Genomic DNA, 14,003 nt, shown 5'->3' with positions numbered 1-14,003 from the left:
TATTCATTATTTATTTATTTCGTTTTATATTCCGTTCTTCCCAATGAGCTCAGAACAAGTTAAAATACATAATACATGGTCAAACTGGTTACAATTTGCTATACTCATAATACAATGAGTTCATCCATTCTTACTAGATCAGCTAGCCTTGGTCACATGTGCAGAACACAGATAAACTCTATGCAAAAACAGGACCACAAATTGAAAGTACTAATATACACAAATGAAACCCTAAGACATGCAGTACACCAGAGAAATACTGTAGAAAGAAATTCATTTCTTCCTGAACAGTGCAAAATACTGTATAGACAGCAGATGAAAAGTCTCAAAACTGACATATTTCAATCACTAAATTGAAAATAAAATCATTTTTCCTACCTTTGTCTGGTGATTTTATTTTTTATAATCATCTTTTCTCCTTCTCTGGTTGCACTTCTTTCTGTCTGTGCTCTTAACTGTTTAGAAGGCCTTCTTATTGATTTGCTGTTTTTCTCTCCTTCACTGTCTGCCCTACATCCAGCATTAACTTTTAACATTCGACCTTCTTCCCTTTTCTCCTTCCTTCTCAAATCTATATCTACTTTTACTTGTCTTCCCTTCCCCTCTCTCTGCCCTTCCCCTCCATCCATGTGTGCCATCCCCAACCGTTCTTTGCCCTTCCCCTCCATCCATATGTGCCATCCCCTCCCTCTTTCTTCTGCCCTATTCCCATTTATCCATAAACAGCATTTCTTCCATCTCTCCTCTCTTCCCCACCCTTCCCAACCCTGTGCACCATCTTCTCCCTCTCTCTCCTCTTCCCCTCCAACCCTGTGTACCATCTCCTCCCTCTCTTTCCCTCTCCCATGGTCTGACATCTGTCTTCCCCCTTTCTCCCTCCTATGGCCTGGGATCTTTCTCCTCTCCTTCCCCCAATCCGGCATCTCTCTCTGCTCCTTCCCTTCCCCCTCCCCTGTCTGGAATCACTCCCTCCTCCTTTCCTTCCCTGGCCTAGCATCTCTCTCTCCTTCCCCCTCCCCTATCCAGTGGGCTGATCTCTTCCCTTCTCCCCTTTCTGTGGTCTGGTATCTCTTTTCCCTCCTTCCCTTTCATCCCGTTGTCTGGTCTCTCTCTCCTCCCCTCCCATGGTCTGGCATCTCTTGCCATCCCTTCCCTTCCTTCTCCTGGAAGTCTGGCATCTTTCTTTCCCCATCCCCGCAGTTCCTCTTTCTATTACCCCCCTCCCCCCAATATCTCTCCCCTATCTTTCCCTTCCATCCCTTGTCTGGCATCTCTCTCTTTCCCTCCCCCATCATGTGGTCTGGAATTTCTATTCTTTCCCCTTCCCTTTCTTCCCTGGAGGTCTGGCATCTTTCTTTCCCTAACCTCCCCATCCCTACAGTCCAGCATCTCTCTCTTACTCTCCCCATGCGATTCACCCCCACTCCTCTCGGGATCCGGTGCTTGCTCACCGTTCTCGTTCCCAGCAGCATTGTTCTTACTCTCTGGGCCGCCGGCAACGTGAGTAAAGTAAACATGCTGCCTTCAGCGGCGCAGAAGCTTTCTCTGTGTTACTGCTTCCCATCTATGCAGGGATAGGAAACAGTAGCTGAGAGAAAGCTTCCAGGATGCCAAATGAACCGTGTTTGCTTCATTGATGCTGCTGGTGGCCCGGAGTAAGAAAAGCGCTCCTGGGAATGAGAACTGCCTGTGCACTGGATCTCACTGGGGGGAGGGGGACTCTGGATAGGTGTGCAAGCTGTCCAGAAGGTCTCTGTGGGTCGCAATTGGCTTGCAAGTCTTGCCATTGCTTTATATGATAAGTACTAAATTTACTCTTCAGTATAAAGGGAGAGGGTCTAGGGCCAGTTCAATATAGTAGGTCCCAGCATCACTAGCAGGGGAGGCAGAAAGAACTAGTTCTGTAGCAGATCCATGGTTCACTCCTTGAGACAGGGTAAGAAGAGTAGTGGATCAAAGACTTACACTAACGAAGATCTTCACAGGCAGTGGGATTCCTTCCTTGATATCCTTGGTTTTCTCATTGAAGTCCTTACAGAACTGCCCAATGGGGATCCCCCTCTGCAGAGAGAGAGGAACAGAAAAGTGAAAACAGACTTATTTAACAAATATCTGCTCTGGGGGAGAGAAGGAAGGAAAAGTGAAATCAAGATAAAAAGATACAGAGCAGAAACATATCTGCCTGCCTGATGAATACAGAGCAGGAGAGCAATGAAACCAAAGCTGATGTGCCCAGACTGAAGTTCAGGATAATATTCAGCCCATTGAAGTCAGCAATTTTTTTATTCGCTAGCCCCCATGGGCTTTTTATACTTGGATATTAAGCACTGGCCCAAACCCAGATAACTTTGCTGAATATTCAGGCATAATGCAGCTGTCAGGACCTATCTAAGAGCCAGCAATATACAGACAGGTATCTGGATAGAATTAGGACTGTGTTTTATGACTTAACTTTATCTAGTTACTCAGGGGAAGATTCTCAAAATTTTAATGTGGTCACTAAACCGGTTCCAGTCAGTTTAGTGTTCATTATTTTAGCGGCGGACTATCAAAATGGCTTAAGGTGGCCTTTTCCGAGCTTCCTAGCAGTCTCTAACACTGCCATGCAAATGTATTACAACAAAGTCATTAATATTTAAATGAGCACTCCGGGCGAATCTCTATTATTGCCGAGTGATTCCCTAACCTCGCTGTACTACATTTACAAGCAAAATTTTCCAGCAGGTCTAAGCTGTCCTAGCCTTACTTTTTGGTCAGTGCCTGAGCACTAATTGGCTAAGGAACTGACAGGAAAGCAAGACTTGAAAGCTCAGATCTGCCTGAAAATTTTGACACCATCAAGCAACCCCCCCCTTACTGCCGTTAAGCAACTCCCCCACCTGACACCTCCCTAGCAGAAGAGATGCCTACTCCCTCTCGCTGCCAAGCAACCCCCCCCCCAACATCCCTCTCCAGCAGTGGGAGAGATGCCCACTCTCTCCTGCCACCAAGCAACACCCCCAACAGTGGGAGAAATGCCCACTCCCTCCCGCCAAGCAACCCTCCCAACATCGAGAGGGATGCTCTCTCCCTCCCATCACTAAGCAACCCTCCAGCAGAGGGAGAGATGCCCACTCCCCTTCTGCTGACAGCAAGAGGGATGCCCACTCCCTCCCATCGCCAAGCAACCCCCTGGCAGAGGGAAAGATGCCCATTGCCCACTCCTTCCTACCGCTAAGCAATCCCCCCTCCCGGCAGCCACCAAGATGCCCACTCCCTTCTGCCACCGCCACTGTACCCCAACGACACCCCCCCAATGCCTCTGATGACCCCCCATATCCCCCTTACCTTGTTTACAAAGGTCAGCCGGAGGGATGTCTCCTACCCCTGGCCAGCAGGACCGCCTCTCAGTATATTGATTATTACATACAACCTTTGTTCAATCAATTCCCTCTTTTGTGCACAATTCTGTGGACCTCATGCAAAGACTGACTGAAGTGGTGATCCCTTTGGATATACAGGAATGTATTCTTTTGGTGACCTTAGATGTCACGGCTCTGTATACGAGCAGTTCACAAGCTGAAGCCCTTATGATGATAGAGAAATATCTAAGTAATACTCCTCTGGTAGGGAATAAATTTGAGCTTATACTAGCGATGGCTAATTTTGTGATCAAGAAAAATTATTTTATGTTTGAAGATCAATTTTTTATCCAAACCAGGGGAGTTGATATGGGGGCAACAGTTGCCCCTTCTGTGGCATGCCTTTATATGACTGAATTTGAGAGCTCCTTCGTTTATCCGTCTGTATATTTTACTAAAGTCTTGCTATGGAAATGTTTTATAAACGATATATTTTTCATCTGGAGGGGTTCACACGAGGAGCTCAAAGAATTCTTTGAATACTGATAAGGCGGGATATCAAATTTTAATAAACTTGAACATCTGAAGTTTACGGAGACAACTGACATGAACAGCATTGCTTTTTTGGACATCAGAATCCTATATAAGTCTGGTAAATTCGACACCACTATATTCAGAAATTCTAATCTAGTATTTATAAGTCACTCTATACCTAAAAAGGTTTAAGGTGACATACAAATCAAAGGAAATACAACTCTAGGAACATAAGAGGGAGCAACCAGGAGGCGAGTTAGAAGAGAAGAGGCAGAAGCTCTATAACATAAAATGCGTGAAGTATGAGGTTATCATTGCATATATAACATTTTCTATCCAATGTCAACAGAGTATATTGTCCCAAAGAGGAGAGCTTTTAGTTTCTTTCTAAATTTAAGGTAGCCGCGTTCATCTTTGACGGTTGTTGGGAGGTCGTTCCATTTCTTTGCACCAATGTAGGTGAAGAGTGTATTAAATATGCATTTGTATTTGATTCCTTTTGGTGAAGGGAGGATCAGCAGGAGTTTCTTAATGTTTCTCACTGAGATGGACCAAGAATTGATGAAAAGGTTTATCAGAGGTTCTGTGGAGTTTGCATATAGTATATGGTGCATTGTTCATGATACTTTGAAATTGATACTTGCAGAGATGGGTAGCCAGTGCAAGTTGTTGAGGTTGAAATGCCTTTGCTCCTCCCAATCAGATTTTAAAGTTCAGCTTCAGTAATGAGCCAGCAATTTCATCAGAGGGGGTATCCTGAGCGCCATCTAAAAAGACCATATAAAAATGCTTAATGTGCTACACGTGATTGGTTGTTGTTACCGAGACAGTGGAGGGGGGGAGGGAGGGTGAAAGATAAAAGAGTAATGGGGGTGTTGCGGTTTATTACCTTAGAGACAGGACAGATTGTAACTCTTCTCAGGTGATTTATGGGATCATTTGTCCTGTGACAAATTATATATTGATAAGATGGTTTATCAAACTAAGAATAGCTGAACACTTGAGTTGTATTCGAATAGGAAAGGTTGAGCACCTTTAGTTGCCAATTGGCAAGAAATGGGTCATCAAATAAGTGACTTAAAATTCCTTGTCATCGGGAAATTTAGGTATGATCGAGGAAGGGATATCTCAAAGATTTTAACATATCATAAGCAGAAATACATCTATGCTTGGCGCACTGTTATCCCTAATAATCTCAACAAGGAGATAGAGTGGATCACATCATATGACGTCAAGAAATACATGGCTTTAAGAGAAAAGGCTGTGCAAATGGGCTTGCCTGTTCTTGTGTTAATAGACCTGTTTCCCTGCTCTGCTGGGTAGGATGTCGCTTTAATAATATTTAAAAAGGTTTATTTGAGTTGAATGATTATTTTTTGAAAAGCTTTTTTAAAGTTTTCAACAGTGTGTGTTTTTTCTCCTTTAAGTTAATTTAGTCTCTCCTCCTGAAGAAGCACTTTATGTGAAACACAAACTCGTGTTGAGGAAGGAAAAGATTTGACTCAATGCACATTGGGAATTTGCAGTTGGTTTCACTTAATGGATACAGACATTTAGGATTTGCCACTGTTCACTTTGGAGGAATTACAGCTGCTGGTGTAATCTGTTAGGGGAGTGACCTCTGCCGAACCTAATGAGCAATGGAAATCATGGTATTGGCACCAGAAAGCTAATAGGAAGCCTTTAATCGGGAGGAGATGGGACTTGGGTAATTAACAATGAACCTTAGTAGATTCAGCTCCCAGATGCTTCTCTGTACCGATTCTTAAACACCTTCCTCCAATGTGCTCTTTACCAGCCAATTGTTCAGACAGGGAAATACGTACATTCCCAAGTCTGTGTAATGATGCCATGACTACTTTTTGTGGCGTTTGTGAAGGTGCTGTGGACAGATGTAAAGAAAAAAGGTAGGACATGATACTGGTAATAGTATTTATGTACTCAAAATCTGAGATACAGATACATCCCTGTCACGGGAAGAATGTGAGTGTAAGCATCCTTTACATCCAGAAAGCATAGCCAATCGTTTGTCTACATCAAGAGATAAACCATCCTGAACGTTTCTTTGACCTTCTGAGGCTTCCAAGACAGTAACTTAATGGTATCAGCATGTTTATTGATAAGGTCAGCAACCTCCTTGTCCCCAAAAATGGTTCTCTCTTCAGTAAGGACATCCACAAGATTCTTCTGAAACAACAGTCTGAAACAAACAGCCAGGTAAGTCTGCACATTATCTATGGTGGAGGCTGGACCTCACATTGAAAGCATCATACGTAGGTTGCACAGGCCCTGTGCTTTCGGGACTCCTCCCGCTTAACTACTAGTTGGTGGAGATCTGAAATTCAGCTGTACTGCATACCAAGTTCTTTAAGTGAAGCCTCATGTAGAGCTGGTAGAACAGTTATGTGGAAGAAAAGCATAGAGCTCTGAAAAACCTTCCTCCTAAAAGATTCTAGAGTTTCAAGCATCCTTTCCCATGGGTGCTGAGGCATGGGTCCTGCAGCATCTGGTCTTTTTGAGAGAGGATTTGACCACCATGGAATGTGAGGAAGCTGCTGTTGCTTCTCAAATCTGGGAGCATAAGATGAAGGTGAAAGATGATAAGATTCAGAAATAACCTAAAAAATATTTACACGGAAAGAGTGGTGAATGCTTGGAACAGTCTCTTGATGGAAGTGGGCATCCCTTCTGCTTTTTTGCTACTGCGGGGGAGGTGGCAGGAGGGAGTGGGCATCCCTTCTGCCATTTTTTTCTCATGCGAGGAGGTGGGGTCACCATGGCAGGAGGGAATGAGCATTCCTCCTGCTGATTTTCGCTAGCATGGAGGGGGGATTCTTGGTGCCACAATCGTCATTGCTCGTCGGGGAGGGCAGTCATCAGCTGGGTGGGGGGCTTTTATTTTAATGGGGTAGATATTATGCATGTGTAACATGCACAGCATCTGTCCCTATTAAAAAAAAAAGACTTCCTGTCTAGCAGCTGAGTGGAAGGAGGCTTTCCCCTTTAGTGCATCTGGGCCTTATTTTTTTATTAGGACTTATCAACTGCCTTTATGAAGATTCATCCAACTTAAGACTGTAAACTCTCTAAGGCTGGAAAAGACCTGTTATATCTAAAAATAGCCTATATTAAGGCTGAGTAAATAAATCTAAACTGCTACTAGGGGAAAGGAAGGGGTTTTGGATTTACGAGCATAGCTCATGTCTTTTTCAGTCATAGCTCAAGGGCTTAAAATCAAAATTTGGTAACGTGATTTTCCCAAGATCACTTGGAGCATCAGTGAGACTTGAGCCTGGTTTTCCTGGTTCTCAGCCTGCTTCTCTAACCGCAAGGCTACTTCTCCATTAGTGAGGTCCTTAAGATTTTTCCAATTGTATTAGAATCAAAATTTTAGATATGTTTCAGGAGATTGTCATCTGTATTGTGACTCTGGACAGTAAATATTTTAAAGAAAGCAGCTACAAGTTGATGTAAATTAGTTCCAAATGACACCTGATAATATATAATAGGATAATTGAAAAGAATGGTTATACCTACCTGTCTCATCAAAAATCCTTATAGTCAATGTTTCATGAAATGATACACAGGATACTGATCCGCTAATGTACCTTTTTTTGAGGGGGGCGGGGAACTTGAATAAAGCATAAGCTGCGAAAAAGAAAAAAAAAATATACCCGCAGTGTACAGAAAGGGAAAGGAAAAAGGGAGGACAAAAGGTATCTATCACTAGCAGAGCTCCTTCTGCTGCAGGCTCCCCTTCCCCCCCAGACACTAATAAATGAAAGGCAGGAGTAATCTCCAGCCAGAACATTGAACAAAAGCTATTAAAAGGAAGGCAGACTGCACTGTACAAAATGAGAGCACAGGAGGGGTAGGGAAACAGACAGGATGCAAAGCAGAGCAAAAGGGCTTTTCCATACTATTCATCATATAAACAAATGAATATTCAACATTTTTGCACATTGCCTCATTCAAATTTCCCAGCATTATCAACTCCCTCCACTGCATAAGAAAATAATAATAGTCTGACTGGGTCAGACCAATCGTCCCTCTAGACCAATCCAGGTCACTAGTACCTGGCAAAAACCCAAATAGTGGCAACATTCCATGCTACTGATCCAGGGCAAGCAGTGGCTTCCTCCATATCCATCTCAATGACAGACTATGGACTTTTCCTCCAGGAAACTGTCCAAATGGCCTAAGCAGCGGCCATCTTCGTCACCATTACTGAGCGCAGAACTCAAGTGCCGATGGAGGGGTATGCGGTTCCTAGCCTTGACGAAGCTTATGGCGAAACGCTGGCTAGCCTTAGTCGGCGGTGGACCAGAATCAGAGATCGAGTTGATAAACAGCATTTCAAATAATCGGCTAACAAGATAAGACCTTAGTTTAAAGTTTTCCTGCATATCAGTTTCAACAGTTCACCAAGTGTAGTGATCAGTATGACACTAATCGAACATCTGTAAAATATCTGCTGAACAGCTTATGAAGTTTTTTCTGGTATGCGTAAACGAGATAGTCAAGGAGGTTTTTTTTGTCAATGAGGTGGTTTCCCTTTCCAGTATAGTCTGTAAATATACATATACTGTGGCATATGGGGGTCTGAGGCTTTCTTCCTCCTTTAATAACTGTTTGAGTGACTGGTATGACTAACTGCAAGGACATTACATAAAACATACTGGTCAGTAAAACTGATCTTCTGACAGCAGACAAAGGGAGATATTGAACATTTAATAGAAAAAATTTTCATGGGAGGTATTTTTTTGAATATATAATTAGTTCTCTCATCTGTATATCTCCATATATTTTTGCTTTGATTGAACCCCATGATTTACCCTTCTCTATTGAGAATATTGACCATTTAAACTTACTCTGGTCTCTGTCTTTCAACCAGTTCTTAATCCATAATAGGACATTACCTCTCATCCCACAACTCTCTAATTTCCTCAGAAGTTTTTCATGAGGTACCTTGTCAAATGCCTTTTGAAAATCCAAATACATGATATCAACCGGCTCACCTTTATCCACAAGTTCATTCACCTCTTCAAAGAAATACAGAAGATTGGTGAGGCAAGATTTCCCTTGACTAAATCCATGTTGGATTTCTCTCATTAATCCATACTTATGTATATGTTCTGTCATTTTGTTCTTTATAATAGTCTCTATCATTTTGCCCAGCACCAATGTCAGACTCATTGATCTATAATTTCCCGGATCACCTCTGGAACCCTTTTTAAAAATTGGTGTCATGTTGGCCACCTTCCAGTCTTCCGGTACTATGCTGGATTATAGAGAAAAATTACAAATTAGTAACAATAGCTCTACAAGTTCATTTTACAATTCTATCAGCACTCTGGGATATATACAGCTATGCAGATGACATTACAATACAACTTCCTTTTGATCAACCAACTCTCACCCCAACAGGTAAACATCATAAGACACTAGAAAGTTGAAAAATGGATGGAAGACCACAAACTAAAATGAACAGACAAAACAAGATTCCTACTGCTCAAAAAGGACAAAACTCTAACAATAGACATAGAAATAAACTCTATCAAATATCCCATTCAACCTGCCCTAAAACTTCTGGGGTTGACAATAGACAGATGCTGCACCATGCAACTGCAAATCAACAAGACAGTCCAAAAATCATAGAAACATAGAAATAGACGGCAGATAAGGGCCACGGCCCATCTAGTCTGCCCACCCTAATGACCCTCCCCTACCTTTGCCTAGTGAATAGAGCCCACATGTCGATCCCATTTGGCCTTAAAATCAGGCACGCTGCTGGCCTCAATCACCTGCAGTGGAAGACTATTCCAGCGATCAACCACCCTTTCAGTGAAAAAGAATTTCCTGGTGTCACCTCGTAGTTTCCCGCCTCTGATTTTCCACGGATGCCCTCTTGTTGCCATGGGTCCCTTGAAAAAGAAGATATCTTCTTCCGCTTCGATGCGGCCCGTGAGATACTTGAACGTCTCGATCATGTCCCCCCTCATTCTGCGCTCCTCAAGCGAGTATAGCTGCAGTTTGTCTAACCTTTCTTCGTACGGGAGATCTTTGAGTCCCGAGACCATCCGGGTGGCCATTCTCTGAACCGACTCCAATCGCAGCACATCTTTGTGATAATGTGGTCTCCAGAATTGCACACAGTATTCCAGGTGGGGCCTCACCATGGATCTATACAATGGCATAATGACTTCCGGCTTACGGCTGACGAAACCCCTGCGTATGCAACCTAGGATCTGTCTTGCCTTGGATGAGGCCTGCTCTACCTGACTGGCAGCCTTCATGTCCTCACTGACGATCACCCCCAAGTCCCGTTCTGCTACCGTTCTTGTTAGGATCTCACCATTAAGAGTATAAGTCTTGTATGGATATGGTTGCCTAGGTGCATGACTTTGCATTTTTTGGCATTGAAGCTGAGTTGTCAGGTCCTAGACCAGCGCTCCAGTAGGAGTAGGTCGTGCATCATGTTGTCGGGCATTGAATCTTCGTCCGTTGTGCATTTTCCCACTACATTACTTAGTTTGGCGTCATCGGCGAATAATGCTATTTTACCTCGAAGCCCTTCTGCCAAGTCTCTTATAAAGATGTTGAATAGGGTCGGTCCCAAAACCGAACCCTGTGGCACTCCACTAATCACCTCCGTCATTTCTGAGGGGGTGCCGTTCACCACTACCCTTTGAAGCCTACCACCAAGCCAGTTCCTAACCCATTTCGTCAATGTGTCACCTAATCCTATAGAACTCATCTTGTTCAGCAACCTGCGGTGTGGTACGCTATCGAATGCTTTGCTAAAGTCCAGGTACACAATGTCCAGGGACTCCCCAACATCCAGCTTCCCCGTCACCCAGTCAAAGAAGCTGATCAGGTTGGATTGACATGATCTCCCCTTAGTAAATCCATGTTGATGGGGGTCCCGTAGATTTTCCTCATCCAGGATCTTATCCAATTGTCATTTGATCAGAGTTTCCATAAGTTTGCTCACTATAGATGTTAGACTCACTGGTCTGTAGTTTGCTGTCTCCATCTTTGAGCCTTTCTTGTGGAGTGGAATGACGTTAGCCATCCTCCAGTCCAACGGGACGCTTCCTGTACTAAGGGAGAGGTTGAAGAGTGCCGACAGTGGCTCTGCCAAGACATCACTCAACTCCCTAAGCACCCTGGGGTGTAAGTTGTCAGGCCCCATTGCCTTGTTAATCTTGAGTTTTGACAGCTCATCGTAGACACTGCTGGGCGTGAATTCGAAGTTACTAAACGGGTCAACTGAGTCAGCCCTTGTCTGTAGTTGAGGGCCAAGCCCCGGCGCTTCACGGGTGAAGACTGAGCTGAAGTATTCATTTAATAGCTGGGCTTTTTCGGAATCCTTTTCCACATAGTTTCCGTTTGGTTTCCTAAGACGTACAATCCCGCCAGAGTTTTTACTTCTATCACTGATATACCTGAAGAATGATTTATCTCTCTTCTGGATGTTCTTTGCCAGAGACTCCTCCATGTGGAATTTAGCCTCCCTGACTGCTGTTTTGACTGCTTTAGACTTGGTCAGGTAGTCTGCTCTAGAGTCCTGTTTCCCCGATTGTTTGTAAGAGATGAATGCTTTTTTCTTTTCCTTGATGAGGTCCGAGATCTCCGCAGTGAACCATTGCGGCTTGTTGTTTCTTCGCCGCTTACTTACTAATTTAACATAGCAGTTTGTCGCTTCTTGTATGGTGGCTTTCAAAGTCGACCACATTTCTTCCACGCTATCGGTTTTTGCTTGGCTTTGTAGCACCTGGTGAACAAAGGAACCCATGTCTTGGAAGTTTGTGTCCTTGAATTTGAGGACCTTGGTCAGCGTGTTAGATTTAGTGAAACCTTTCCTAAGATTGAACCATACCATGTTGTGGTCACTGGAGGCCAATGTGTCGCCCACCGAGACCTCTGTGACACTTTCTCCGTTGGTAAGTAATAGGTCCAGTATTGCCTGATCCCTTGTTGGGTCCAACACCAGTTGCTTCAGACCAGCTCCCTTCATAGAGTTTAATAGCCTCCTGTTGCTGCCAGAATCGGAGGTTAGTGTATCCCAATCCACATCAGGCATGTTGAAGTCACCTAACAATACTGTGTCCCCACGCAAGGTGATATTTTCTATATCCCCGATTATTTCCATATCCAGGTCAACCTGTTGTCTTGGGGGTCTGTAAATTACGCCAAGATACAAGCATTTGTCCTTCCCTCTGGCCAAATTAACCCAAAGGGATTCTCCAGTGTATTGGACATCTGAGATTCTTGTGACCTTAATGTCATCTTTAGTATATAATGCTACACCTCCTCCCAATCTGCCTTCTCTGTCCCGGCGAAACAAATTGTAACCCGGTATGACCATGTCCCACCCATGGGAGTCTGTGAGCCAGGTCTCAGATATCGCCACCACATCCAGGTCGGCATTCCTTATTTCTGTTTCCAACTCCAGGATCTTGTTTCCCAAACTGTGTGCGTTGACGTACATAGCCCTCCATGTTGTATTTTTGTTACATATCAGTGGGGATATACCTGCTTGAGCTACTTGAACACCTACAGCATAATTTGCGTTATGCTGTAGGTGTTCAAGTAGCTCATCGCAATCATGAGTAATCTATGACAAATTCAAAAATTCTTCAGTAGAGATCAATTCCAACTCCTGATACAGTCCCTAATCCTTGGACTCTTAGATGCAACATCCTTTACCTACCATGCCCTAGGTCAGTGATGGCTAACCTTTTTGAGCCCGAGTGCCCAAACTGCCGCACAAAACCAAAGAATTTCCTCAAAGTGCCAGCACGTCAATTAAACCTTAATAACAAGATTTTAGTATCTAAAAACTCTTTATAAAGTTGCCTGAACTATGTAACATCATTTTTAAAGGTTGGAATCTTTGTATTGTCAGAGAATCAATTTGATTCACAATCCTTTGGTTTTCATTTCAATTTATTGGCAATTTATAATGTTTTAATGATTTCATTCAATTTAATGAATTTAGGAAGAATTTGATTCAGTTACACAATATATTTTAAATGTATTATTCACATAACATGTCAAATGTATCCTGAGTAAAAAAAAAGATAAACTTCTTAAAACTGTTAACTGTGTCAAGACTCGGTGTGTATTCCCAAAGAGTCTATACATGTTTTTTTGTAAAATTTACAATCAAATTAGAAAATAGTTAAATCATTACATTTCTAATAATATGATGTACAGAAAACAAAAGAGCTTTCAATTAAACCAACCGTTTTTATTGGAAATTCCAGATTGGAATACAATAGGGCCATGTAAAGTCCCTTTTTTAAATAACATCTTTAAATAATATTTAAATAACTTAGAAAGTGTCTTAACTGCAAACTGAAAACACTGCTTCATGTAAACATTGGGCATGCTCTGAAAAAAATTAATGTGATTTTTGTTGTTGCATGCATGCTGATAACTTGTCAATCCTTGGCTCATAGTGCGTTAATTTCAGAGCAACACATGCAGCACTCATGTCATCCGTTAATCTGTTTCTAGCATCAGATTTTATATGATTCAAAGCCGAAAACAGCTGCTCACAAGCATAGGATGACCCAAACAAAGTAAAAATGAGCAATCCCAAGTGCTTTCATGGACTTAAAATTGTCTGGCAGAGAATTCCACGCTTTTAGGATTTCATTTTCAGAACTGCTAGCAGTGATTTCATTTGTCACCCTTTCACACTCAATACGTTCAAGAGCCGCACGCAGGTCATTGAATTTACTTTTCCAGATAGAGCTTTCTTGAAATTCCAGTAGCTCCATTTCCAAATTTTGAATATCCAACCACTGTAAGCAGGAAAGATCAAGATCTTCAAATGTGGACTTTTCTGGGGAAGTTATAAATGAAAGGGTTGTCTCCATCTTACAGAACTGAGAAAATCTTTTACTAAAATTCTCCTTTGCTTCGGCTACAATGGTGGAATATGCTTTGTGGATTTCCTGGTGTTTTTTATGACTGTCCACAAATGTTGTAGAATTATCCAAATGTATTTTTAGGTTTGGAAAATATTTTAGCTGTCCACTCTCAAGGTCTTTTTCAAAAACATGCAATTTTCTCTCAAAAGCTTTGATGTCACTAAACATGCTTTCTGCTGTTTTT

The 14,003-nt window shown here is 42.6% G+C and overlaps 1 protein-coding gene across 3 annotated transcripts in view; it reads right to left on the bottom strand.

Moving 5' to 3' along the window:
• Positions 1–14,003, bottom strand: part of MRPL11 (mitochondrial ribosomal protein L11) — an 81,914-nt gene that overhangs the window by 16,316 nt on the left and 51,595 nt on the right. For all 3 annotated transcript variants that reach the window (XM_033955118.1, XM_033955121.1, XM_033955119.1), the window contains exon 3: positions 1,966–2,061. In XM_033955118.1, coding sequence (XP_033811009.1) covers positions 1,966–2,061 — 96 coding nt within the window. The remainder of the gene's footprint in view (positions 1–1,965; positions 2,062–14,003) is intronic.

The sequence above is a fragment of the Geotrypetes seraphini genome, chromosome 8, assembly GCF_902459505.1.
Source record: "Geotrypetes seraphini chromosome 8, aGeoSer1.1, whole genome shotgun sequence".
Classification (NCBI taxonomy): domain Eukaryota; kingdom Metazoa; phylum Chordata; class Amphibia; order Gymnophiona; family Dermophiidae; genus Geotrypetes; species Geotrypetes seraphini.
Note: the sequence above shows the minus strand (reverse complement) of the source record. Positions and strands in the feature narration are given on the sequence as shown.